This window comes from Pagrus major, chromosome 23, assembly GCF_040436345.1.
Source record: "Pagrus major chromosome 23, Pma_NU_1.0".
In the NCBI taxonomy this organism is placed as follows: Eukaryota; Metazoa; Chordata; class Actinopteri; order Spariformes; family Sparidae; genus Pagrus; species Pagrus major.
This window is the reverse complement of record NC_133237.1, coordinates 14,461,876-14,486,553: the sequence shown is the minus strand read 5'-3', so window position 1 is coordinate 14,486,553 and position 24,678 is coordinate 14,461,876. Positions and strand designations below refer to the sequence as shown.

General features: G+C 42.0%; 4 protein-coding genes across 4 annotated transcripts; 1 reads left to right on the top strand and 3 right to left on the bottom strand.

The window, feature by feature from the left end:
• Positions 1-278: 278 nt before the first annotated feature.
• Positions 279-2,301, bottom strand: rps2 (ribosomal protein S2). The gene is made up of 6 exons (XM_073493814.1): positions 2,152-2,301; positions 1,974-2,063; positions 1,275-1,382; positions 831-1,164; positions 490-581; positions 279-404 (listed from the first exon to the last, which is right to left on the bottom strand). The coding sequence occupies exons 1-6, from the start codon at positions 2,284-2,286 to the stop codon at positions 324-326; spliced, it is 840 nt and encodes a 279-aa protein (XP_073349915.1). The 5' UTR covers positions 2,287-2,301; the 3' UTR covers positions 279-323.
• An 814-nt stretch (positions 2,302-3,115) lies between these two features.
• On the bottom strand, positions 3,116-5,303 carry rnf151 (ring finger protein 151). Its single transcript, XM_073493813.1, has 4 exons — positions 5,246-5,303; positions 4,509-4,678; positions 4,304-4,400; positions 3,116-3,749 (listed from the first exon to the last, which is right to left on the bottom strand). The coding sequence occupies exons 1-4, from the start codon at positions 5,246-5,248 to the stop codon at positions 3,279-3,281; spliced, it is 741 nt and encodes a 246-aa protein (XP_073349914.1). The 5' UTR covers positions 5,249-5,303; the 3' UTR covers positions 3,116-3,278.
• Positions 5,304-5,850: 547 nt separating this feature from the next.
• tbl3 (transducin beta like 3) lies at positions 5,851-20,549 on the top strand. The gene is made up of 23 exons (XM_073494717.1): positions 5,851-6,011; positions 6,135-6,186; positions 6,454-6,549; positions 7,343-7,390; positions 7,515-7,656; positions 7,759-7,843; positions 8,037-8,207; positions 8,310-8,385; positions 8,497-8,593; positions 8,677-8,894; positions 9,532-9,673; positions 10,670-10,728; positions 10,883-10,989; positions 11,131-11,266; positions 13,241-13,480; positions 13,804-13,874; positions 14,493-14,649; positions 15,117-15,175; positions 16,350-16,453; positions 17,450-17,521; positions 17,943-18,101; positions 18,342-18,435; positions 19,673-20,549. The coding sequence occupies exons 1-23, from the start codon at positions 5,980-5,982 to the stop codon at positions 20,052-20,054; spliced, it is 2,799 nt and encodes a 932-aa protein (XP_073350818.1). The 5' UTR covers positions 5,851-5,979; the 3' UTR covers positions 20,055-20,549.
• Positions 20,550-21,263: 714 nt separating this feature from the next.
• LOC141019725 (GTPase IMAP family member 8-like) lies at positions 21,264-23,825 on the bottom strand. Its single transcript, XM_073494718.1, has 3 exons — positions 23,784-23,825; positions 22,897-23,571; positions 21,264-22,168 (listed from the first exon to the last, which is right to left on the bottom strand). Exons 1-3 carry the CDS (start codon positions 23,797-23,799, stop codon positions 21,351-21,353), a joined length of 1,509 nt encoding a protein of 502 aa, XP_073350819.1. The 5' UTR covers positions 23,800-23,825; the 3' UTR covers positions 21,264-21,350.
• Between the last annotated feature and the right edge of the window lie 853 nt (positions 23,826-24,678).

The following is a 24,678-nucleotide window of genomic DNA, read 5'->3' as shown; positions in this document are numbered from 1 at the left end:
ACAAAGTTATAACTGCAACAGCAAAAAGATTTTTACGTTACTCCTTTTCACCAAGTGTCATTTTATTTTACCAGTGATTCATTTTTGTATGTTTTGACAAACATGGTGGAATAGTTTCATTTTGAATATTTTTGTTAACATAAGTGTAGATGAAATACCAAACTGCATTTCTCATTCAAATTCCTAACCTTCAACACAAAATTAGGCATTTTCCAAACTTTTAACACATTCCCGTTCTGTTATGACCTCAGCACAAGTGACAAGACGGAAACATAACGTGGTGTTTTCAGAACGTTTATTCAACGTTTCTCTGTATAAAACATTTATGTGGTGGCTGCATTGACGGCCTGTCCCCTTTGCACTGACATCCTGGTGTGAGTCTTGGCCAGATGGTCGGTGAACTCCTGGAATGAGAAAAGAAAATCTATTAATACACAAACCTCATGTTTAAAAAGCCATGACAAATCAAGTGTGAGCTGTGTACTGTACCTGGTAAGGAGACTTGGTGAAGACAGTCTCCTTCCACAGATCAGGGGTCAGGTAGCTGTAAGTCTTGGAGATGGCATCGAAGGTGGCCTTGGCTGATGAGGAAATGAAACAATGAGTAGATGTTTAAGATGACAGTCCGAGCTCAGTACTACTGCGATTATTTTTTGAGAAAATGTAGAGTATTGAAAGGGGAACAGAAGAGACCACTAAAATCGTCTTTCTGCCGTGCATTACAATACTCGTTTCTTTCTCTCCTGATTACGTCAACGACACCACGGCAGAGGTGAAGCTGGGCAGAGCGAGGAGAAAACTGACAGAGACAATCCTCAGGGGCATCTTACCGAAGTTGCCGAGGGTGGCTGTGCAGCCCCTGGCAGAGGTGTAGCAATCGTCGATACCGGCCATCATGAGCAGCTTCTTGGGCACAGGGGCGGACACGATGCCAGTACCACGGGGGGCAGGGATGAGACGCACCAGCACAGAGCCGCAGCGACCAGTCACCTTGCAGGGCACGGTGTGGGGCTTTCCGATCTTGTTACCCCAATAACCTCTCCTGACGGGGACAATGGACAGCTTGGCCAGGATGATGGCACCACGGATGGCGGTGGCCACCTCTTTGGAGCACTTCACACCCAGACCCACGTGGCCGTTGTAGTCGCCAATGGCAACAAAGGCCTGTAAACCAAACCAGAGGGCAATAATGAGCAATCTGGACCAGCAGCAGTATGGGAAGACAACACTGATAATATGAAGCCTTTATGAAGGAGAGATTAGTGATAACTCACCTTGAACCTGGTGCGCTGACCAGCCCTGGTCTGCTTCTGGACAGGCATGATCTTGAGCACCTCGTCCTTCAGACCAGAACCCAGGAAGAAGTCGATGATCTCAGACTCCTGCAGGAAAAATAAACAGATTTAAGCATTATATGGACCACCGCAGCTGTAAAATGAGAATATCTACCCCTGCATGGTTGAGACAGATTATGAGACTGCAGTTTTCCCAACAGCGACTCCTTATTTTAGGAGATTTTGATGTAGCAATCCACAAAGTTGCATTAAACCATAAACAAACTTATATGGTGTTGCAAGCATATTACAGCAGTTCTAATATACAATATACTAGATTTGCTTCAATACAGTCAAAAATCGACGATCACACAGGCCTATGCACCAATACCACGCAATTTATTAGAAACAGGACCCTGCTCTCCATCTACAATATTTTTACCACATTTTGCGCATGTAATCAGATCGAGCCTCTACAATGAAATAAATCCTTGACCATCTTGGTCATTTTACTTCTACACGTCCAGTTATTCCTTTAGTGTATTTCTTTCCCTCATACTGTGCAAAAAAAGACTAACATAATATTTAGCCATCATTCAAGAAGTTGCAACTCAGAGCTTTTCTAAGTAATACAAATTTAAAACCACTAAGACCACTATGTAGTTGATAGCGTGCAACACAACATCTCACACAGCTTACCTTGATGGGCAGAGAGTACAGGTAGATCTCCTCCAGGGACTTGATCTTCATGTCCTTAACCAGGCGGCCCAGCTTGGTGACTGGCACCCACTGACGGAACAGAACATGTCCGTGAAAAACTGCTCTTGGTTTTCAATTAAATGTTTACAAAGTGCTTATTTACAACACTGAAACTTACTTCCTTGTCCTCGGACTTGCCGCCCCGGGCACCGCGGCCCCTACCACGGCCTCTGCCGCGTCCACGGCCCCTGCCGCGGCCACCTGCGCCGAAACCACCGCGAAAACCTCCTCTACCACCGGCGTCGTCCGCCATTTGCTACAGAACAAAACAGAAATCATAATTAATGTTTCCATAATTCACTAACGCAAGAAAGCGCTTAAATTAGCCAGCATGTCTAGCAATTTCATTTATCCCACTCCTCCATCCTCCGCCATTTTTAACAACATGGACTACCCGTCTATATTTACAAATATCTCCGACTGTGTAATATCTGACTCGTAAATATTAGCAGGGTTTTGAAACAACATGTCCAGGTATAAATTCTTAGGCATAATTAATATATTTGACAAGACGATGTGTGAGATAAAGGAGGATTTTGATCAGAGCGGGTCAGTCGCCTTTCAACTTACGTGATCTGTATAACAGGAAGAAGACCTGCGAGAAGTCTCGCCGGGTTTTAAATACGGGTGTTATCGCGATATTTCCTCTAAGAGAAAACTAACTAACTTCTGCCCCTAGCGGCAGCTTTTTCATGACCTCACCAGTTATTCAATGATTGGAGTAAAATGTTGGTATTTATTATTAATCATGTTGCTGATGAACATATTTATATTTTAGTATTTAAAAAAATAATTACTCTATTATCATAGAAGCTCCCTGAAATTATAAATATCTACAACAGAAAAACTGCTATTCAGCTTTTATTATGTTTTTATTGTATGTGCAGTCACATGCCGACTTATGCTCTCTGATAATCCCATGTTTTGCAGTTTTTAGTGAATGTGTACAAAATAAAACCATGATTACTCGTTTGTTGGACAGATTCTTGTTGAGTTCATCCCTATTCATCACTTATCAACAAAGATTCAGCCTCCTCCACTCTCCTCTTCACTGAAGATCAATTGGGATGACAGTGTTATGGCAAATGCTTTATTTACAAAATGGAAGAAACTACAGCACAAAAATTGTTACAAATTCACTCAGTTGAATCACTGTCTACATATTGAAAAACACACACCTTCAAAGAAATGAACACATGCAGAAATTACACACACACACAGCAGCAGCAGTAAGTGACCCGTCCCTCAGCAGTTGCTGTTGTTGCTACTTGGAGTCCCACTTGAGCTGCCACTGGTCTCTCCTAGGTCCTCCTCCTCTACCTCGTTCAGGTCGTCCATCACCTCCAGGCTCTCGCAGATCAGCCCTATCTGCCTCTTCATGTGGGCCATGGTGCTCTGCATCCTCCTCATCTTCCTCTGCAGGGCGGTGGCGATGGCCCTGTGGCTCCTCTGCCTGGCTTCGTACTCCTGCCTCAGCTGCTTGTAGCAGTTGTGTTGAGCCTGTGTGCGGTGGGAGAGAATCGTCCCGCAGCCCATGTGGCAGGGCTGACGCCAGTGTTCGCAGTGGCGTGCGTGGGTGTCCAGGTCCCTGCGGAGAAGCTGCGCCCGGCAGCCCTGGTACGGACACGGGATGAGCTCGTACAGACAGCTCATGCTGTGGCAGTACTGCTCCGAGAGGGGGAAGGTCTCTGCACAACCACGGATCTCATTCTTACACTGAAGCCAGACACAGATACAGTACTTGAGTAAATATATTGAGTTTTACTCCACCACTGGAGATTACTTGTGTTGAAAACAACTATTTATCATTGTGAAGACTGGGTGCTTTTTTTCTGTTTTATATTTTAATTGAATATCTTTGAGTTGTGATGAGTAAGTGGGGAAAAAAATAAAACAATCTTCAATGTCAATTTAGGCTCTGAAAACTGTTTTTCTTACATTTTTAAGCCTGATTGATTCATTGATGAATTGAAAACACGGATATTCATCATTTAAAGGGCTATAGTCACATTTTGACTGTAACCATTATCACATGAATACGCCCTACGAACCAATTCACAAGAACTGATAAACAGCCAAGGCAAAAATCTTTACCAACCCCCTCCCCAAAGCCTGGAGACTAGATAGTACAGGGTCATCTCTAGGCCATGTTTTCATTTTAGTTTGGTCCACCTTCTTCTCTCAAAGTACACATGTAGCTACTCAGTTATAGCAGGTCATAATTACAGTACATGACTTTCATCACTGAACTTCTTTTCTCCATTTCTTACCTTGATCTTCATGCGTCCAATAGATTTGCTCAGCTTGAACATGACAAAGATCAAGCTCGGGTTCACCGGCTTCCTGCAGCAGGGGCAGGTCTCCTGCCTGGAGGGGATGAATAAAAGTTAGTCATGTTCATCTCTATGGATGAGACATGATGACGTTATTACAGTACAGTTTTACAATACTCTTGTCCAGTGTTAAGTTCAGTACCTCTTCAGCCACTGTAAGATGCATTTCTTGCAGAAGATGTGGTGGCATGCAGCTCTCACTGGACACCTGAGGACCCCCTGGCATATGGTGCAGATCAGATCGTAGTCTGGAGTGTCCACAAACAGCTCCACATCATAGCCCCCGCTCTGTGTTGACACCTCTGGGTCCGCCTGGACGTGGCCATTATAAATACAACGTTATTGTGAGTTATCATTGTGTATTATTCTGACATTCGGGTTGTGTCAGCTGAGAAGATGGACAGACTGTACCAACAGGTGAGTAAAATGTCTCAACAGCTGTGAAACATGGCTCTACAGCTGCCTACAACAGGTTCGCTCTGTTTTCAACAGAAAGGCAAGAGGTGACAAAACAGAATTGTTCTGGAAAGTCATATGACTCATTACATAATAACAAAAAGCAGGTGTAATCTTTCTGCCAAAACTGATTCTTTACACCACAAAACACAAGATAATTACAAAGTGATTATAAACTTTGTGTGGTTGGTATTATTTCATTAATCAATTCAAATGTTTTAAAAAAGAAAATACCTCATAGAAGACTATATATTTTTAAGGAAAATCAAATCTCAGAGTTTAACACAGGTAATAGGAAAGTAGCTGTTCACTTATTAAGAACACGTGTGTAATAGCCACAAAATCCTCTGTGAGCATTTGTTAATTAAGCTTAGAAATAAAGTTTAGATGAAGAAAAACAAAGAGAAGCAGCTGTCTACTCACCATGATGACAATCCCCTGTTCCTCGCCGTGTTTCCATTCCCGGCGCTGCTTTACTCCATATCGGTCCTCTCACATGTCACACACGGAACACACACCCGCGTTATCAATACAACACACATGAACATTCCTGACAGAACACGAAGGAGGGACCGTGTGTGTGTGTGTGTGTGTGTGTGTGTGTGTGTGTGTGTGTGTGTGTGTGTGTGTGTGTGCGTGCGAACAACTGGAAACGAAAATTATAAAAAACGAAGGCAGAGAATGGTGCTCATTATGGAGCGCGTCGTTTCCCTGCTGTTCCAGCATCAGTGAAGCTCCGCACGTCAAACGGGAACTTTTAAACATGAATAGCTCCAGCTGAGGCTATTGTTGTGAGCCTCGGGGGCCAAATTTAAAAGGCAAACTTAATTATAAGTCTCTACTGGTCACATTGTATTCACACTTTTTCTTCTAAGCTCGAAATAAAAACAAAAACTAGCCGTTTGCGTGCCGTTTTTATTGAATTTCTCTCTGTTTACGTGCTGACAATAGAGGAGGTAATTTCACTGTGTTGAGAGCAAAAGGCCGCCTGGCCAATCAGAGCGCAGTGCGCGCCGATGACGCACAATGCGTGCGACTCGGCCATCAACATGCGGGAGTGATGTGTTGACTTCAGCCAACGTGTGAAGTGAGAAAGAAGTGATTTACATCAACATACCTGCCAAAATATTCAGGTTTTGGCATTTCTCGTGAGCAAGATGGCAAATACCAACCTTCAGTTCAAAACAAAGTGAGTTTTTGGCGCATGGCACGTGCACCTTGCAAACATTGCTAGCTGGCTAACACAAGCTAGGCTAACGTGTCACTTAAAGTTATTATGATTTACAGTCGTGTTTCTGTTATTCTCTTACAGTTATGCTGTTTCCAGCAAGATTGAACCGTTTTATAAAGGAGGGAAAGTGCAGGTGAGTTTTGTGCTCTGTTTTATGTGTCAGAAATGTTGTAACAGCCTGAAATGATCTTCAAATGATTTAATATTGCATTGCTATTAAGGTGAGAGACTTTCGGGTGACACTTCAAAACAGGAATGGTCAATAGCATGAAAAGCGACCAGATACCCTGACTTCTACTGCTTAGTATGGGAAAACCTCCCAGGCTGAGTTGTAGTTAACTGATTTTGACGTGTAAAACAGTGTGACAGCTCCTTTAACATCTCTGTTAATGTTTTTCAGATCAGCAAAGATGAAAAGTTCATCTTCTGCACCTGCGGATCTCGTGTCAATGTTTTGGAAATCAGCACAGGGAAGATCGTCCACAGTGTGGAGCATGTGAGTCCAAAATAACAGCTATAATATGTCCAACAACAGAGCACCTATTTCCAAAAAACACACAATTGTGTCAGGGGGGCTCATAAGAATAGATCAGGTGTTTCTGACATTTGCTTATCGACATGATTGCCAAAAATTGCATTAAAACAAACCGTGGCACATTTTTAAAGACAATCAATTATGGCAATTTGGAAGTGTTAGTTTTACATTGTAATTTTTGCTTTGTGACTTTGAATGATTTATGTATTTATAGTATTGGTTTGTTGGTAATATCATTGGAACTGAAATAATTGATTGATTGACTAAATAATCAGCAACAATTTTGAACAAAACATTTCATAGGTTAGATTCAATTACATTTTTTAGTTCCATCTTTTTAAATGTCTCAAAAGTATTGGCTGCTTTGCTTTGTTTGGTGTCTCTATAAATATAATATCTGGATGTTTTTGGACTGTCAGGCGGATAAAAAAGCAAATTAACTCCACTCCACTTGGGCTCGAGGAACTTGCGATGGGCATTTTTCACAATTTCTTACATTTTATAGGCAAAACATTTGACCAGTACACAAAAAATATCATAGAAAGATAATGAAAATAAGTGTTATTTGTAGCTCTAAATACGATGTCACCTTGTCACTTGAACCCCTGTGTTTTTGCTCACTTTACGTCAAGCACAATAATGAAAATAATCTTCTAAAAATGTCAAATAAAAGGCTCATGACTTCAGAGGGTATTTTGCACCTTTCATTATCCTAAGAACCTTTCTGTCTTGTCTTTCCATGTTGTAATTTCAGGATGATCAAGAGGACATCACATCTTTCGCACTGAGCTGCGACGACGAGGTAAAGCAAACAGTTCAACCACCTTAGTTATCATGTCAGCCATACGTCTTGGTGTGAATTCACTACATCAGCCTTTATAAGACTATTTAGTATGTGTGTATGTCTCTTCTCTGTCCCACCACAGCTGCTGGTAACAGCCAGCCGAGCTCTGCTGCTCAAGCAGTGGGACTGGAGGCAAGCTCAGTGTACTCGCTCCTGGAGGGCCATTCACACTGTTCCTGTAGCCAGCATGACCTTTGACTCCACCTCTACCCTCCTGGCCACAGGTCAGCAGTTACAGGATTCATTTAGTCTTTTGTGTTTCTGTCTGATCTCTGCTACATAGACATGGTACAGTTTGCAGAGCTTGTCTTCTTGTTTTAATGCAGGTGGGTGTGATGGCACGATAAAGCTTTGGGACGTGGTGAAGCAGTACTGCACCCACAACCTGAAAGGGTCATCTGGGGTTGTACAGTAAGTTCAGATATCTATTAATTAGAAACTCTTTGAATAATAACAAAATCTTTTTAGACAAGTCCTGCCACTCAGCAGCCATCTTGGCAACACCCTCTGGGCAGTCATTTTAGGCTTACAAGCTCAGGTCCTTATCTAAATGAAAGAGGAGAGCCATAACTTCAAAATAAATGTCTTGTCTGTCTCTTCGCAGCCTAGTCCAGTTCCACCCAGACATCAGCCGGCTTCAGCTCTTCTCCTCCTCCCTGGACTGTGGCATTCGGCTTTGGGATTTACGCTCCAGTCAGTGTTTGTGTGTGATGCAGAGCCACTACAGTGCTGTCACCTCCCTCAGTTTCAGCTCCGACGGTGGCACCATGGTCAGGTACAGTACACTCAGCCGCTCAACAAACGGGCTGTTGTCTTGTGTCCTACTTTAAAGCTGTGTGCTCATCATGTGTTATTGTGTGCTGATGCTTGTTTGTAGCTCTGGCAGAGACAAGATCTGCACAGTGTGGAACCTGAAGAGTCGGAAAGCCAAGAGAACTGTACCGGTCTATGAGGTAAGACTGTGGAAACTGGAAGGTATTCAATCGTTGGTTATTTCTAATGCCTTATTCAACTAACATACGGATAAAACTTTATCTCTGTGTGTGTGTTGTCTTTGTCTCCAGGCTGTGGAGAGTGTTGTTGTCCTGCCTCAGAATAAAGACTTCTCTGAGATCGGAGTGAATAGCAAAGACTTACATTTCATCACAGCTGGCAGCAAAGGTTCAGCTCTTGAATTGTCCAAAACAACTAAACCGTCTCTGTGTTTTCTGTCTATTACATCTTCATATCTTCCTCTTTTGTAGGCGTACTGAGAGTGTGGGACGCCAGCACGGCGCGTTGTGTCTACACCCAGACCCTCACAGCTGTCTCTGAGGAGGAGGAGGAGGAGGAAGAGAAGGACGACGACCCCCGCAGTCTAATGTACCTCCTTCACATGCCTGCCTCCTCCAGACTGGCTGCAGTCACAGCAGAACACAACATCCTGCTCTACCAGCTGCCTGGTCTCACCACACAGCAGCAGGTGGGCTCTGAGGACACACATTTGGGAGATATGTAGATCCTGTACCGACCAAAACATCTGCTACTATATTATTACGTAATTTCTTTACATGATATACATCGATACATTGGTCAGAGGGTGACATCATGCCCCTATCCAAAAATGGTTCCCATTTAATGTCAAAACTTCATCATGGTTTTGAGGCAGAGGCCACATGGTGACGCTGTTTCCACGTCCTAAAGCGGTCCAGTCCTCTCTTATAAACCCGGAAATATTGATCATTTTATTGAAATGGGAAAAAAAGCAAATGCATGTGTTTTGCTTTTTTATAAAACGTTTGACTGACAATTTATAAGGTTGTGATCAGACGTCCATTCCAGGTAAAAAGATGACATCAAAATATAAAAAAAACACACTTACGTCATTTATATACACCTACATGTACATTATATTCCTGTCTCGTCGTTTTATGCCTCTGCTGTTTGTAAGGGACAGAAGTTGTCAGGGTTTCAAGTCCTGTGAGAACTTTGAGTTTTAGACTTGAATTAGAGTTGACTTTTCAACTTCTGTAACGTCAAACTAGAGGCCAGACGCCTGGTTTCATTGTCATTTTTGCAGAATTAATGACCACCCTCTTCCTCTGTGCTTCCTCTCACAGTTCGTGGGTTACAGTGACGAGGTGCTAGACGTGAAGTTTGTGGGTAAAGACGACAGCCACATCGTGGTGGCCACCAACAGCTGCCAGCTGAAGGTGTTTGAGCTGCTCACCAACAGCTGCCAGATCCTGTATGGACACACAGGTCAGTCACCAGCAGAGGGCAGCAAGTGTATGTTTATATAGATGCGTTTTGAAGCAGCACAGTACATTTGTTTGTTCACCAGAGGGCAGAAAGCTTTCACAAGTACCCCAGTGAGTCTGCTTTGCCCCATTTAAATCAATATTTACCAATAACACTCTAACAAGTATTAATGTAGGAAGAACAAGCATTCTTCAGTCTATGTGCAACATTTACTGCTGAAGATTTTCCACTACTTGGAGAAACTGGAGAAAATCTTACTATATTCATCGTTTATAGAGCTGCAACAATTAGTTGATAGAAAGAGAATTAGTTGCAAACTATTTTGATAATTGATTAATTGATTTAGTCATTTTTCAAGTAAAAAATGTCAAACATTTTCTGGTTCTGGCTTTTTAAATGTAAGAAGTTGCTGCTTTTCTTTGTTATTTATGACAAAATGAACTAAGCAATTTGAAGATGTCAGTTTGGGCTCTGGGAAATTGTGATGATCATGTTTCACAGTTTTCGGACATCTTTATAGAAAACGATTAACCGATTAAACTTGAAAATAATTAGCAGATTAATTGATAATGAAAATAATTGTAAGTTGCAGCCCTTATGTGTCAGCTGATTTTTATTATCAAATAAATGACAATAATAATCTTTATTTATGGAGAACGCACCTATAACAAACTTGCAAATGTGCACATGTACACAAAAGACATTGAAATACATAAAGAATAATGTAAAGATAAATATTAACCATTGGATTCTTTCATTTTAATTATGTAAATCATAAATAACACAGCTTCCAAAGGCAAAATATAAAACTACAGGCTCCATAACCTATGGCAGGATTAGTGAAATTGAAAGCTGTCATTAGAGGAATCAAAGAGTCCAAAGAATTCAGATCTGACACAATCAGGTTATCTCAGCTTCGTGTTGTTGACCTGCTGAGCAGGTTTGATAGATGTTTATCTGCACTGACTCTATTTTTTATCGCTTTATCTTCCTCAGATACTGTCCTCTCATTGGACGTGTTCAAGAAAGGCTTTCTCTTTGCAAGCTGTGCGAAGGTGAGCACATGTGTTTGCACCTTCCAGCAACACGGCAGACAAAGAACAATGAACTATGCTAATGCATGCATTCCATACATCTCAACACATCAGGTTCTCTACAAAGACTCTGTTTCAACACATTTAGATTCATATCTGTGTGTTGTGTCTTTAGGACAGGTCAGTGCGTGTGTGGCAGATGGACAGTGACAGTGGTCAGGTGCACTGTGTTGCCCAGGGCTCCAGCCACGCCAATGCAGTGGGCTCCATCAGCTGCTCCAGGTAAAACTTTAAACCCCTGCAGTCACACACGTCTTTCATATGACATGCACCAACACAGACAAAGAGTTAGGTGGTAAATGTAAAAAAAAAAGTGGGAAATTTGGAGAATGATCCTCCATCTTTGTGTATGTTTGTGTCCAGGTTGAAAGCATCCTTCATAGTTTCTGGCAGTCAGGACTGTACCGTGAAGGTGTGGGATCTGCCGGCAGACTTGTCTACGACCGGGGCGGATGTACATCAGCTGACCCCTCGCACCACAGAGAAGACACACGATAAGGTACAAGCACATTTCGGCAACTATTTGTAGCTGATAGTCAGCGTAACAGAAAGACATGCTGCAGTATACATGTGTGCACACAAGATGTTTTCTTAACAACATGTCTACTTTCTGGAAAAGATTATTTCCAATGCATTTATGCTGTATACCATGTGGCAACTGTGAGCCCTGTACATAAAGGTCACATGACTATATCACAAAAATAAAGTCAGTCAGTCCCAAACAAAATAAAACCATTTCCTTAGATGGCAAACAATAAGTTGTGTCCATAAGTCACAATAAATATTTTGGACAAGAAAAACTTGTGAGCTTTTGCTAAAAATGTTGCACTGTGATTAACCTTCGAGTGTCCAACTCTCTGTGCTTCCTCGTGTTTTTACATCTTTAAGATCAGCATGTGTCATTGTGATTCTCTTTTTACTGAATAACAAACAAGCGATCCAACACAATTCAGAGGTGACACAGCAATGAATCACATCATCTATTGTTCGACTGGATTCAATTTAATTTGAGCTTTTGCTGATTCATGCGTCGCTTCTCTTTTAAAGCTTTCTGTAATTTGAAGAAAGGGCTTGGTGTTGTTTCCTCTCCATTCTGACATTGTCCTCTTTCCAAAGAAAAATGGGTGTCAGATAATCTTCCTTTCTGGACAATAGTGGATTATAGTCTTTGTTGACATTTACACAAGAAATGAGGCCAAATTGGGTGTAATCAGGTAAAGGCTGTGGAACCGTGCAACCGTGTCTGAATTTCACCAGAAGCACCTCTAGAAGCTAGGCCTGCCACAGCATCCAACTTTCTTTCCTGGTCTGAAACATGAACTCAAGTTGTGTACTTGAGTACTTTCCATTTCATGCAAATTTGCCAGAACTTTCATGTTTTTCAGCTTCTCAGATGTGAGGATTGGCTGCTTTTCTTTGTCCAAAGTTACAGTAAAGTCAATAGTTTTGCAGTTTTGGACTGTTAGTTGGACTGACGAGAGACATTTGAAGGTATCACTCTGAGCTCTGGGTGATTGTGGCAGAGAATTTTTGTCTTCTTTTCTTACGTTTTACAACGCAAACAGAATCCAAAGTGAAAATAGTGTGTAGTTGCAGTACAGAATAGTTAAGCACCACATAAGAGTACAAATCTGCAGTAATGCATGAGTAATGATTATCTATTTATATCTACTAATAGTAAATCAATCGATTTATTATACAGTCACAGGAGCCTGCATTTCTCTGTAATTAGTATGTTTACTTTGAATACTTTTCAGTACATTTTTTCTGATAATATTTGCATACTTGCAGGACTTTTACTTAATCTGTCTCTGCAGTTTGTATGATACCTCACCATAACAGGAGCAGGTTTATTAATTAACAGATTTTTAATAAATCAGGTTACAGTCAGTAAATCAGGTTTAGTCTCTCTCTCTTTCTCTCCCACAAACACTCACACAGGTGAGTCAGTCTCCAGCTATTTCTTTGTTTACACGTTTTATGCAAGCTGATTCTTCTCATAAGGAAGTGCAGAATACCTGCTGGCCATCTGCTCACGAGTGGAACTGATTACCGTTGGCAATTTTCTGGAAACACAGTTTCCAGCCACACCTGCACGCTCCTTACGCATGATGTAAGATACAACAATCGATGGCCTGTCCATCATCAGTGGCTGGTTGCTTAATTTTTCTTTTGTTGTCATATTTCCTCAGAAATATCAGCTCTAAACACAGTGACACAGAATGTCAGTCACAACTGAGTGAGGTGACACTGGAGGAAGTGAAGTGTGAGAGGAATTTAGATGATCTGTTTCTCTTGGATAAAGAAGTAATTTATAGCAATCTATACCTCCTTTTTTTCCCATCTAGTTTCTCAGCACCGTGTCCTTTTTTGAACAGAGTTTCCTCCTTCAGAGTGGCTTTTACTAAAATCTTATCAACTATGTGAAAACTACACCTTATTTCCTGGTGTCCCTTTCTTGCCCTTCCTCCAGGATGTAAACAGCGTGGCGGTGTCGCCCAATGACAAGCTGCTGGCCTCGGGCTCCCAGGACCGCACAGCCAAGCTGTGGTCGCTGGCGGGGGAGGGGAACGTGGGCCTGCTGGGGGTGTTTCGGGGTCACCGGCGTGGCGTCTGGGCCGTCTGCTTCTCTCCCGTCGACCAGGTGCTGGCCACGTCCTCCGCTGATGGCACCACCAAACTGTGGAGCCTGCAAGACTTCAGCTGCCTCAAGGTGGGACTTCACCAGGGGTCATTTGTCACACAATATGATAAGTGAGGGCGTATTTTGTGTATGTACAGTAACTTACCTTCCTTTATCAGTGAAAGTGAGTAAAAGGCTCACTGACACACTTACTGGACATGTTGTGACATAATATCTCCCTTTTTAATTCAACAAGTGGTTTTCTAATATGTTGGACCTGATAATGTCAAGATAACACACAGCTATAGATTAGCTATATTCCCGTAGCTGACTGTGATTTTGATTTTTTTGTAACAGTGAAAGTAGAAATGACATGATTGTTTTATTGTTTTGTTTTTTTAAAATTCTTTTAGACATTCGAGGGTCACGATGCGTCAGTGTTGAAGGTCATCTTTGTGAGCCGAGGCACTCAGCTGCTCACCAGGTAACCCCCACCTGCCTCTCATGCAAAGCATTTCTCCATAAAAGTGCACTATTTTTGATTGCAGGTTAGTCAAAGGGTTCATTCAGAGGTTCATTGTGAAAACATCATGCAGGGTTTGCAGAGAAACAAAACAGCCTCACATTGTTCTGCATCAGGAAATCAGAACTCAAAAACCCTCACGTGTGGTTATCTTATCTCAGATGTCTGATAGTCATGATTCATTTCTTAGACTCTTAAGCACCATTTGTCTCACTTGCTTGCCAATAAGACAGAATAAAAAAAAGAAACACAAAACGAAGCTGCAGGCTCAAGTGGCCAAAATGTTATCAGAAAAAAAGAAAAGAAAATATTGTAATATAAATCTTTTTACAACACAGTAGGTGTTCACTTTGGCGCGTGGTCCACCATTAAGTTTCAGTTTGGGCACTCCTGCTTTATAGTACACTGTTTTAGCAATTGGTACACAAGAAATCAACACATTTTATGGTTTTACACTAACAGGAAATTATGCAACATTTGTTCTTGATCCACCTTTTTCTGTCTCTCCTCATCTGTATTTGAGTAAAACAGTTGACTCACAGTTGTAACTCATCTCTCCAAACCGTGCTCTGTCCTCAGTGGCTCCGATGGTTTAGTAAAGCTGTGGACCATAAAGACCAATGAGTGTGTGAAGACGCTGGATGCCCACCAAGACAAAGTGTGGGGTCTCCACGGTAGCCGCAAAGATGACAAGATGGTGACCGGCTCGGCGGACTCTAACATCACCGTATGGCTGGTAAGTGTAGCTTGACTGATGGTCACCTGTCACACGGAGGACATGGAGAGAAGATTTAGCTGCATTGGTTATTGATCAAATTTGTAGAAAGCTGAAGGTATTGATTGCAAGATCAGAAACGCAACAAGGTTTTCTTGTTTTGCCATTAGAGTTGACATTTTCTCTCAATTCTGTGAAATAAATCACAAGATACAAGTTTAAAAAATGAAATAAAGGTTAAATAGAAATCACAGGATGAGTATAAGATGATACGGCATCTTAAGGTTTAACAATCAGTTGACAGTGCACTCGGTGGTTGTTTGCTCAGTATCTATCTATTTTCAATCCACATCTCGTCTAGCTGGTTATTTTTAGGTGACCTTTCATTCGGACTGATCTCTATCTTCTCCTGGGGGGAAATGAGAGATACTTCGCCTGCAGGGATCAACAGATAATCACTAAAAATGTTGTGTTTTTTCTACTGTTAGGATGTGACTGATGTGGAGCTTGCAGAGGAACAGGCCAAACAGGAGGATCAGATACTCAAGTAAGTTACACAGTGGGGGGCGTGGGGGAAGTGGTTAATGTTTGATGACTTCATGTCGTGAAGAGACGCCGTGCTCCCGGAGCTGCAGAAAGGGATGCAGTTGTTCTGCCACTGTTTTCACAAAAGAAAACGAAACATTCTTCGGTCAATCATCCGATCCACTGATTTACATGATTGCAATTGTTACTGAACCGCATCACCAAACGACTCCTGCTATTGTAATTTACTAGCTAGAAACTAGCTTTTCACAGTTCAGACCGCCTCTGCTGTGAAGAATGCAGGAACGCGCTGTAGTGACGTTGGTGCGCGTTAGAGGCCATTAGCTTAGACATTATCGCCAACGCACTATGTCCATAATAGCTGGCATAGCTGTGACCATTTTATCAGTAAAGGGGAAAGACAAAAGTCTGACGTTACACACAACAGTATCTTGTAGATATGAAACATTGATCACAGGCTGATGTCATTCAGCTTTGCAAACTTCCCTCCTCCATCTGATCACCCAGACTGAAGTGGTGGACAAACAAAGTCTTTTGCTGGTGCTCGGAGATCCTGGAGGAATCAGCCTCGAACCTGACTTTGGTTCACCTTCCGCCATGTTGCATCGTCCTGTCTGTTTGCCCCGTTATCTTATGAACAAACACAGACTGTGTTAGGCTAAGGTGGACTCACTGGGTCACAGGTCAGGCCTGGCGAAGGTCAGGGCCGTTAGTGTGTCTGATAAGATTGAGGGACTACAGGCCCTCAGACAATTGATTATATGGCTTAAACATACTTAAATGTGTTCTCACTCAGCACCACAGACAGAAGAGACTGATTATGACTGATATGAAAGGAAGTCCTGGAATAAATCTGTCAGATTCGCTAGAGTAAAAGATTTATGCAGCTGTAACGCCTTGTCATTGTAGTGAATTACATTGATGAATTGTTCTGAGGTCCAGACTCTTGCTCAACGTAAAAGCTGGAGGTATTTGTTGTGACGACAAAATGACCAATTAGTGTTGACAATTTAAAGATTCCATATTCAAGGTCCTATATGAATACTAATAATATATATATTTTTGAGCTAATTTGCAGTAAACATTGAGAATCTCTTTACATTTTTAAATACATTCAGGTGCATCTGCTGGTGCATGAACATCTGTTTGTGTGTTTCTTGTGTGTGTGTGTGTAGGCAGCAGGAGTTGTCCAATCTGCTCCATGAGAAGAAGTATCTGAAGGCCCTGGGTCTTGCCATCTCGCTGGACCAGCCTCACACTGTGCTCACTGTGATCAAAGGTAATTTGTGCTGAAACTCTTTATTCTGGGAGTGAGGGGAGGCATTCACACCTACAGTATATTGACCAGTAGACACCAGAGAGCTGACAGATGGGGAAAATGACATGCAACAAAACTCCCAAGTCTGGTTTCAGTGTTTCGCTAGCAGGATGTCTCCATCGTTTCGCCTGTGGTTAACATGACAAGCTGTCGTCATGTCAGCCTGTTACACTCAAGCGTTCATTCATGCACAACACAGCGCTCTGTCACAGGATGACTTTGAAGGTATACACAAAAGCCACCTGACTTTTGCAGTGTCATGCTCCTTTGTCCTGTCCTATGACACAGAGGTGAAAAAGCAAAACAAAAATGCAGTGAAGCTGAAAGGCTATCATGTCCATCAGTACTTTGGGAACACAATTGCAGGTGGAACACGACAAAGAGGTTTCTGAAACACATCACAGGTTGTTTATGTTACTGTAAGTCCTACTACTGTTGTGTTCTTCTAAATATCTCTGTGCTTATGTCTCTTTTTTTGTCTTTCAAACAATGGATGTGTGGATGATCTGTCTTAAGTTACAAGTGTGGGGACGTCATTCACAATGCAGCGGGTGGATCAGCATTCATGTCATACAGTAGACATGTTGAACAAAAGGCAGAAACATTCTTAGTTCTGTAATGATAAGGCTAAGTGGTATCGATCACAGTTGTGCAATTCATGCTTATACAATGTTTCTCTCCTGCAGTAGGGCGGTAATGTCGTTCTGTTAAAGAGCGTCCTTTCTGTTGTCAGAATCTATCGCACCATATAGATCTCACACTGTTGCAAGCCTACAAAGAACAAAAAGTAGCCACACACACTTCTGTTTTGTTCAGAATGTCTTCTTCTGTGAATTCTGTTAATTGGGTAATTGATAATGCACACGTGAGGGCAAGAAACTCAGTCACTCTTCCAAATGTACCTCAATCACGACTGTCTGCCATCTTTGACATGTTGTCTTCTCATGCTGCTTGTAGCGATCCGACAGGTGGAGGATAGCCGCGAGCTGCTGGAGAAGACGTTGCTGAAACTTCGACTAGATCAGAAAGGTAACGGGTCAATCGTAAAGCTTTCTAATGATGGAACACAGAAATGAAAAGAAAAAACATCTTCTAAAAATGATTTACGGTTAAAAATGGAGAACTTAAAAAAAAACTCCAAATTCCTAGAAATGTCTTAAAAATGTACCTCTTTATATGAAGTACACAAGTTTATCTATATGTAAACAATGGAGCTGAGGCTCTGGCTTCATTGTTAAAATAGTTTTGATGGATAAATAAACAAATTCTGAATTCAGACTTCGCAATAAGAGAATGACTCAAACACAATATCAGTCATCCCAGAGGACTAAAACTTCATCAGACCATGAATGAAGAGAATGCCTGTTCAGTGAAAGTAATTAAGTCTCTTTTCTTCTCTTTCTTCCCTCTGCACCTCCACCACACACTCAACTCTGTTAACTCCACGCAGAGTCGCTCCTGCGCTACTGCGTGGTGTGGAACACCAACGCCAGAAACTGTCAGGATGCTCAGGCCGTACTGCAGGTGCTCCTCACACACGTGCCACCGGAGGAGCTGCTGCAGTACCAGGGAGCCCGAACCCACCTGGAGGGACTCATCCCATACACAGGTCAGCAGAGGGTGTCTTCTTCTTTTAGCCCTCACAGATAGGTGTGATTTGTGATACCTGTGTACAATGAGTATCAAATATTTTTAGAGAAGATGTGAGGTTGAGTTGCTGCATTCTTTTCTTTTCAGCCTCAACGTAAGTTGCAAGTAATTTGCTCTTTATACACGCTGGGTTGGGGTGGGGTGTAAGAATAGCAGCCTGAGTTTCATGTCTAAGTCTTTACTCTTCTCTCTCCCACAGAGAGACACATGCAGAGGATTGGCCGTCTGCTGCAGGCGTCCATGTTCTTGAACTACATGTGGCAGAAGATGAGAGTGGCCGGAGCACCATCCAGGTGAGGGAGCCATTGTGTCTTATCAGATGCTATAAACACTGTACAGTGGTTTATAAAGTCTTGAAAGTTATAAACTGGAAATTATTTTATCTTTAATCGTGACGTAAATGGTAGAAATATAGAGTCCTTGACACAAATGATCAGCAAGGAACTTGCGCTAGTTTTTTTTTGCTGCAGTCCCTTTTTGTCTGTTCAGGCAGGTCAGACAGGTCTCAGACTTCCCACATTTTTATTTAACCTCTCAAGTCACAGACAAGGGCTCAGTTGCTTCCTCGTCTTTCTCCCCTGACCTGAATATCACAGAGGAAAGCCAAAAGCACATTCAGCGTTGTGTTTACTTTGTTTCAAGATGTCGTTTCTCATTCTGACAGACTGTATGTGGGCCAAACGTGACATAAAAGTATGCAATCGATCCAGTCGAGGTCGCCAGCACAACACAAAGACTGTGGTTGTGTTGTGGTGGTGTTGTGTTGTGTTGTGGTGGTGTTTGCTACCGAGCAGCATTCTCATCAGTGCTAAAGTTAAACAAGGCACGCTGCCACATTTTTTCTTTTCTGAAAGAAGCTTTGACTGACAATGATTTACAATAAGGATGAAACTAACAACTAAAATTCACAAACCTGCAAACTCGTTGCAGTTATTAGTTTCAACCAGGTCATTGATACGAGTTGATCGCAGACTTTTTATTTGTTCAGGCTAAAGTGAATTACATGAGAATGATTGTTCATCACATTTAAGAGTTTGCCTGCCTGAATGACTACGTCACAGACGCACCAGATATATCTTCTACTTCAGCCTCTCTTTCAAATTCAACACTGACTCAACGAAGTTCAAGCGCTGCTTGAACGGAGACAGATGGAAAGCCATTTTTTTGCCAGCGTCTTTAACTTCCACACGCGTTATAGCATTGCGCTGCAAAAGGGGTGCAAATTAGCGTGTCCGCCTGGGTGTCATGTTTCTGCTGATCGGAGCTGGAGTCGATAAACACTGACTTCTGCAGAGTCATTTTAACCCAGGAATGAATGTGCCCTTTCTCACTGAAGACAAAAGCCAGATGTTAGAGGCTGTTGGTGGGTTTTTTGTCCAGTGTGAAGGGGGTTAAATGGTAACTTGTTGATATAGAGCATATTAATTAGTTTCACTTCACATTAACAGAATTTAAACTTACAAAAAGTATGTAATTATTGAATAGATGCTGTTAACTAATATTTCACCCCTGCTGGTTTGTTCTATCTAGCATGAGCCAGGATGAAGAAATGGATACCACTCCTCTTGGACAGCCGTTCTTTGCGATTGACAAGGAGAAAGGAGTGGGCAGCGGCGATGAGGAGAAACGGGATGGAGATGACGGCGATAGCGGACAAGATGAAGATCCAAATTGTCCAGCTGACGAAGAAGGGGAGGACGATGAGGTCAGTGCAGCCAAGAAAGCCTCAACCAACAATGGGCGGATAGAAAACGGAGAGAGCACCAAAACAAACGGCAACCACCACTCTGAAAGCGAGGAGAGTTCAGAAGAGGAGGACATGGAGGGAGATGAGAAGGAAGAAACGACAGAAAAAGGGGTGAAATGTCTCCCAGTTTCTTCCACTCCACAATGCCAGATGTTCGCAAGCTGACAGGGATCTTCAAAGCTGATAACAGATGACTCACTACTGGAGGAAAAAAAACCAAAACCTCCAGGACGTCGTCTTATCTCGGACCATTAGCTGGAGTGACAAGCTGAATGTGGCAGTGCAGGAGGAGGAAGAGAGAGACGGCTGTGGAATGATGATAATACAGATAATAGGCCTCTCTGTGCATTCCACATCTGAGCAGCTCAGGTGTAAAGACTTGTGTCAGTACTTCCTTTCAGAGTCTGAGCTGAATTTTAAGAAGCATACCTCAGACAAAATGGACATTAGAGAGGAAAATATGATATGGAAGGAAGAAAGAGCCGCATTTACATTCAGGCACTGAAACCAGCTCCCATTGTCTAGTTCTGCAATGTTATTGTAGTCCTGATCTACCGGCTCGACCACAACACAAAAGGTTCCTCATGCAACCATGGATTTCTTTTATATGTAATGACTATACGTGACTATAAAATAAAAATATGTTCTTTGTGATTTAAATTGAGTTGGTTTTTTTAGAAGATATGCAGGCTATTGTTTATAAATAACTTCTTTGAAATGTCACTCTCATGCTAACATGAATGCCTTGAAGCTTAATTGCTCAGTGGAAACATGGTGAAAATCCCTGTGGGGTGTGTTTGACGCGTAGCTCGGTTCAAGCAGCTAAAAGTAACTTTCAATTTGACCTGCAGACAGTAGCTGTATGAGCACCGCTGCCTCATGTCATGTCATGTCTTTCTATTTTAGCACTTATCACTTTTTATTGACAATACATTTAAAGGAGACATCTTGACATGAGGAAAAACCCTGCACTTTTAAAATATTTCATAGTTTTCGGTTATCATTCCCTGATCTACAGCTATTTGACATGACTGCTTCAGGCTATCCACGACTAGTTCAGTGTAAGTATGTAAGTTTTTCAGAAGGCACTGACCTGTGACCTATAAATTATCACTCTGATAAAGGTTTAGTCTTTATATCCCATCTTTATTTCTAGTTCAGCAAAGCACATGAACACATTTGTTCTTGAATGGCATCAACACAGTCGTCTACAAAAGCATTTCTGGAGCTTCACGGCAAAACAGCTTTGCAGCATTCACCTAAACAACTGAAGTAGATGGGGACTTGTTTTAAAGTGTTTAAAAAACAACCAAAAAAATCATGTTAAAAGAATAATACATGTCATAGAGCCTATGATAGAACGAGTGACTTAGCCTTACTAACCTACAATATGTAGCTTTACTTCAACCAAAAAATGTAGCTTCTTCATTCACACAGATAACAGCCTTAATTTGGGATTAATCACTTGAACAAATTCCCAAATGTCATTCCTAATTGTTTTATTCCTCTCTCTCTTCCCTCTCTCTCAGCCTGGAGTTCTTCCTTAATTTTCTTCATCTCTTTTTCATATTTTTCCTGAAGTTTCCTCTCCAGTTCCTCTCTCTCTTTTCGTATTTCCTCTTCTTTCTCTTTCAGGATGCGTTGTTTCTCCTCTTCGATCTTCCTCTCGGCCTCTTGGAACATCTCGTTGGTGTAGTGGCTTCCTCTGTTCTTTTCAACTATATTTCTGATCTTCTGGAGCAGCTCAGTGACCTGAGAACGATCTTTTGACTTATTATTAAAGACATGGTACTGGCCAAAATAACTGGCCACAAGTTCCTGAAGGTCTGGCCTTTCATCCAAGAAGTCCTCGATAGGATAGTCGTCCAGAAGATCACCATAAGTAAAGAGAACCATGCTGTATCTGTCTGCAGCCTGGCCAAAGATTTCTTGAATCCTTTGCACCGTCTGCTTTTCCTCTTCAGTGTATCTGCCCAGCCTGATGACCACCAGGAACACATGGGGTCCAGGAGAAGCATAAGAGATGCACTGGACTACATCTTTAGATGTTTTATCCCTGCTAAACCTTGTGTCAAACAGGCCTGGGGTGTCAATCACAGCAACCTGCTGTCCATCCACCACAGCTCTGACCTTAAAACAGTCCACAGTCATAGACCTGGCACTGAACTTTGACTCAAAGCACTCTCGTCCCAGAATGGTGTTTCCCGTGGCGCTCTTCCCAGTTCCACTCTTCCCCACCAACACTATCCTCAGCTCCTCATTATTTGTTTTGATTTGTCCTGTGTAGAAGAAAGAGTGACAATGAATAAGAATCTACAGCAGTTGAACATACATTGTACTTTATGCAACTTATACAAAGATGAGCGAGAGGAAACAATGATTCAGCTGCTTTGAGAGAGCCAAAAAGGAGTTTGAAGGTTCAAAATGTACGTTTTTTTTTTCACTTGCAGACTCTCCTTTTGAGACAAATTAATCATTTTTGATCACTTCAGTATTCTGTTCAATTCAGTGTAGTTTTTTAAACTGCGCCCTCTGGATGTAATCTGAAATGATTAATAAAGCATTTTTCAGCCATCAGGACTTCTGTAAGGTTGTGATGTCACAACTGCACAGTAAACGCCTTCGGCCGTGCCCCAATCACAGCTGTGGTTGCAAAAATGTGGGCGGAACTGATGCAAAAACACAGTTGGTGGTGCATGCTCAGGCCCGTCAGATCTGACCAATCAGAGCAGACTGGGCTTTTCAGGAGGGGGGCCTTAAAGAGACAGGCACTGAAACGGAGATGAATAGAAGTACTGCAGGTCTGTATGTAGTCATTCTCACCAAACCCTTTAATAACAACACTGGTGGCACTGATGGCTCCATGGTGTTTAAATCAATCACAGCATTATGTTGATATGGTAGATGTCAGAGAGAGCATCAGTGCTTAGTTGCTCAAACAGAGTGTTACATTTTTGGTATGATGATGCAAGCTATGTTGATGTTAGTAAATCAGAGCAATTCTGACCTCTTATTATTTTCTCTTTTGTCTCTTTAAGGATGCGTTGTTTCTCCTCTTCGATTTTCCTCTCGGCCTCTTGGAACATCTTGTTGGTGTAGTGGCTTCCTCCGTTCTTCTCAACTATATTTCTGATCTTCTGGAGCAGCTCAGTGACCTGAGAGCGATCTTTTGACCTATTATTGAAGACATGGTACTGGCCGTGACAACTGGCCACAAGTTCCTGAAGGTCTGGGCATTCATCCAAGAAGTCCTCGATAGGGAGGTCGTCCAGAAGGTCACCACCAGTAAAGAGAATCATGCTGTGTCTGTCTGCAGCCTGGCCAAAGTTTTCTTGAATTATTTGAACCGTCTGCATTTCCTCTGCAGTGTATCTCCCCAGCCTGATGACCACCAGAAACATATGTGGTCCAGGAGAAGAATAAGAGATGCATTGGCGGACAGCTTTGTCTATTTCACCCATGTCATCCCAGGTGTCAAACAGGCCAGGGGTGTCAATTACAGCAACCTGCTGTCCATCCACCACAGCTCTGTCCTTAAAACAGTCCACAGTCATAGACCTGGCACTGAGCTTTGAGTCAAAGCACTCTCGTCCCAGAATGGTGTTTCCTGTGGCGCTCTTCCCAGTTCCAGTCTTCCCCATCAACACTATCCTCAGCTCCTCGTTATTTGGTCCACTTTGTCCTGTGTAGAAGAAAGAGTGACAATGAATAAGAATCTACATAATGTACGTTGACAAGGTTGGTAAGATGACTGTTCACATCAGAGAAATATTCAGCTTGTAGCACAGCTTAACTTCTGAACCTCTATAGGAGCTACAGCAGTCCATTAGTGTGTCGTATAAAAATTCAATCAGCAGGGATCCACCTTATAACAGATACAGTATCATGACTTACCAGAGTTGCCGGCCATGTTTAGGCTAAAGAGTACAGAGCAGATGTTGCAGCTGAGTTCAAAGTGTGTCTGCTGCAGCTCCTTCAAAATGTCTTTGTACACCAAACCACACCTACAAAAAGTTGCAATGAAGAATGAAAGTGAAACTAAAGCTTTATGTGCTTGTTTTGGATTTTTGAGACACTTTATTGGAATAATGACCTACTCAGTTATTCTTAGAAGACAAGGTATGACAAGGTAAGAAATCTTTACTGCTGAGAAAACATTAATAATTAACTGCACAGTCATTATAATTGCTCAGTGTGATAGTTTGTCCTCATCTTATCTCAGCTCTGAACTGCAGACGCTGCAGCACAAAGCTCCCCCTCCCCTCAGCATTTACAAGAAATGACTGCACTTATTTTAAGCTCCACATGATACTGTGCACGACCTCTGACTTCAACCTGCAACATAAAAACATTTAAAAATGTAATTATTGCTACTATAACTGGAACTAAAAAGTAAAATATTGGCTTTCGTTGTGCAAGTCTATAACTGTGGAAACTATTATATCTCCAGAAATCTACTCTGTGTCCTTCAGTTATGACAAAATCACTCAAAATACCATTTTTAATATATGACCGATGTCAGAGAGAGCCTCAGTGGTCAGGTGACTTAAAGGGGAACTCCGGTGTTTTACACATTAAAGTGTGTTGGCAGGTCTTGGGGGGTACTACTGCATATTTTTTTAAAAACTAGCATAAAGCCTTTTGTGGCTCCAGAAGAAGGTGCATGCAATTTGATGAACTGCCTTCAGTGATGTTTGATGATTTGTTTTTTATCTGTCATTAGTGAGTGTGATGTTACACCAGTGGACAGCTTTTTTATATGCATATAAACCAATGGTGTGTTTACGTT

Coding starts and splice junctions, on each gene's coding strand:
- rps2 (XM_073493814.1), bottom strand. CDS start 2,286: ATGGCGGACGACGCCGGTGGTAGAGGAGGTTTTCGCGGTGGTTTCGGC. Junction 1,165..1,274: donor GTCAGCGCACCAGGTTCAAG/GTGAGTTATCAC, acceptor TTTGGTTTACAG/GCCTTTGTTGCCATTGGCGA. Junction 582..830: donor AGCCACCCTCGGCAACTTCG/GTAAGATGCCCC, acceptor TTTCCTCATCAG/CCAAGGCCACCTTCGATGCC.
- rnf151 (XM_073493813.1), bottom strand. Junction 4,401..4,508: donor ATCTTACAGTGGCTGAAGAG/GTACTGAACTTA, acceptor CATCCCCTCCAG/GCAGGAGACCTGCCCCTGCT. Junction 3,750..4,303: donor TTGGACGCATGAAGATCAAG/GTAAGAAATGGA, acceptor GTCTGGCTTCAG/TGTAAGAATGAGATCCGTGG.
- tbl3 (XM_073494717.1), top strand. CDS start 5,980: ATGGCAAATACCAACCTTCAGTTCAAAACAAA. Junction 6,012..6,134: donor AACCTTCAGTTCAAAACAAA/GTGAGTTTTTGG, acceptor ATTCTCTTACAG/TTATGCTGTTTCCAGCAAGA. Junction 8,594..8,676: donor CATCACAGCTGGCAGCAAAG/GTTCAGCTCTTG, acceptor CCTCTTTTGTAG/GCGTACTGAGAGTGTGGGAC.
- LOC141019725 (XM_073494718.1), bottom strand. Junction 22,169..22,896: donor AAAAGAGAAAATAATAAGAG/GTCAGAATTGCT, acceptor TCTTCTACACAG/GACAAATCAAAACAAATAAT.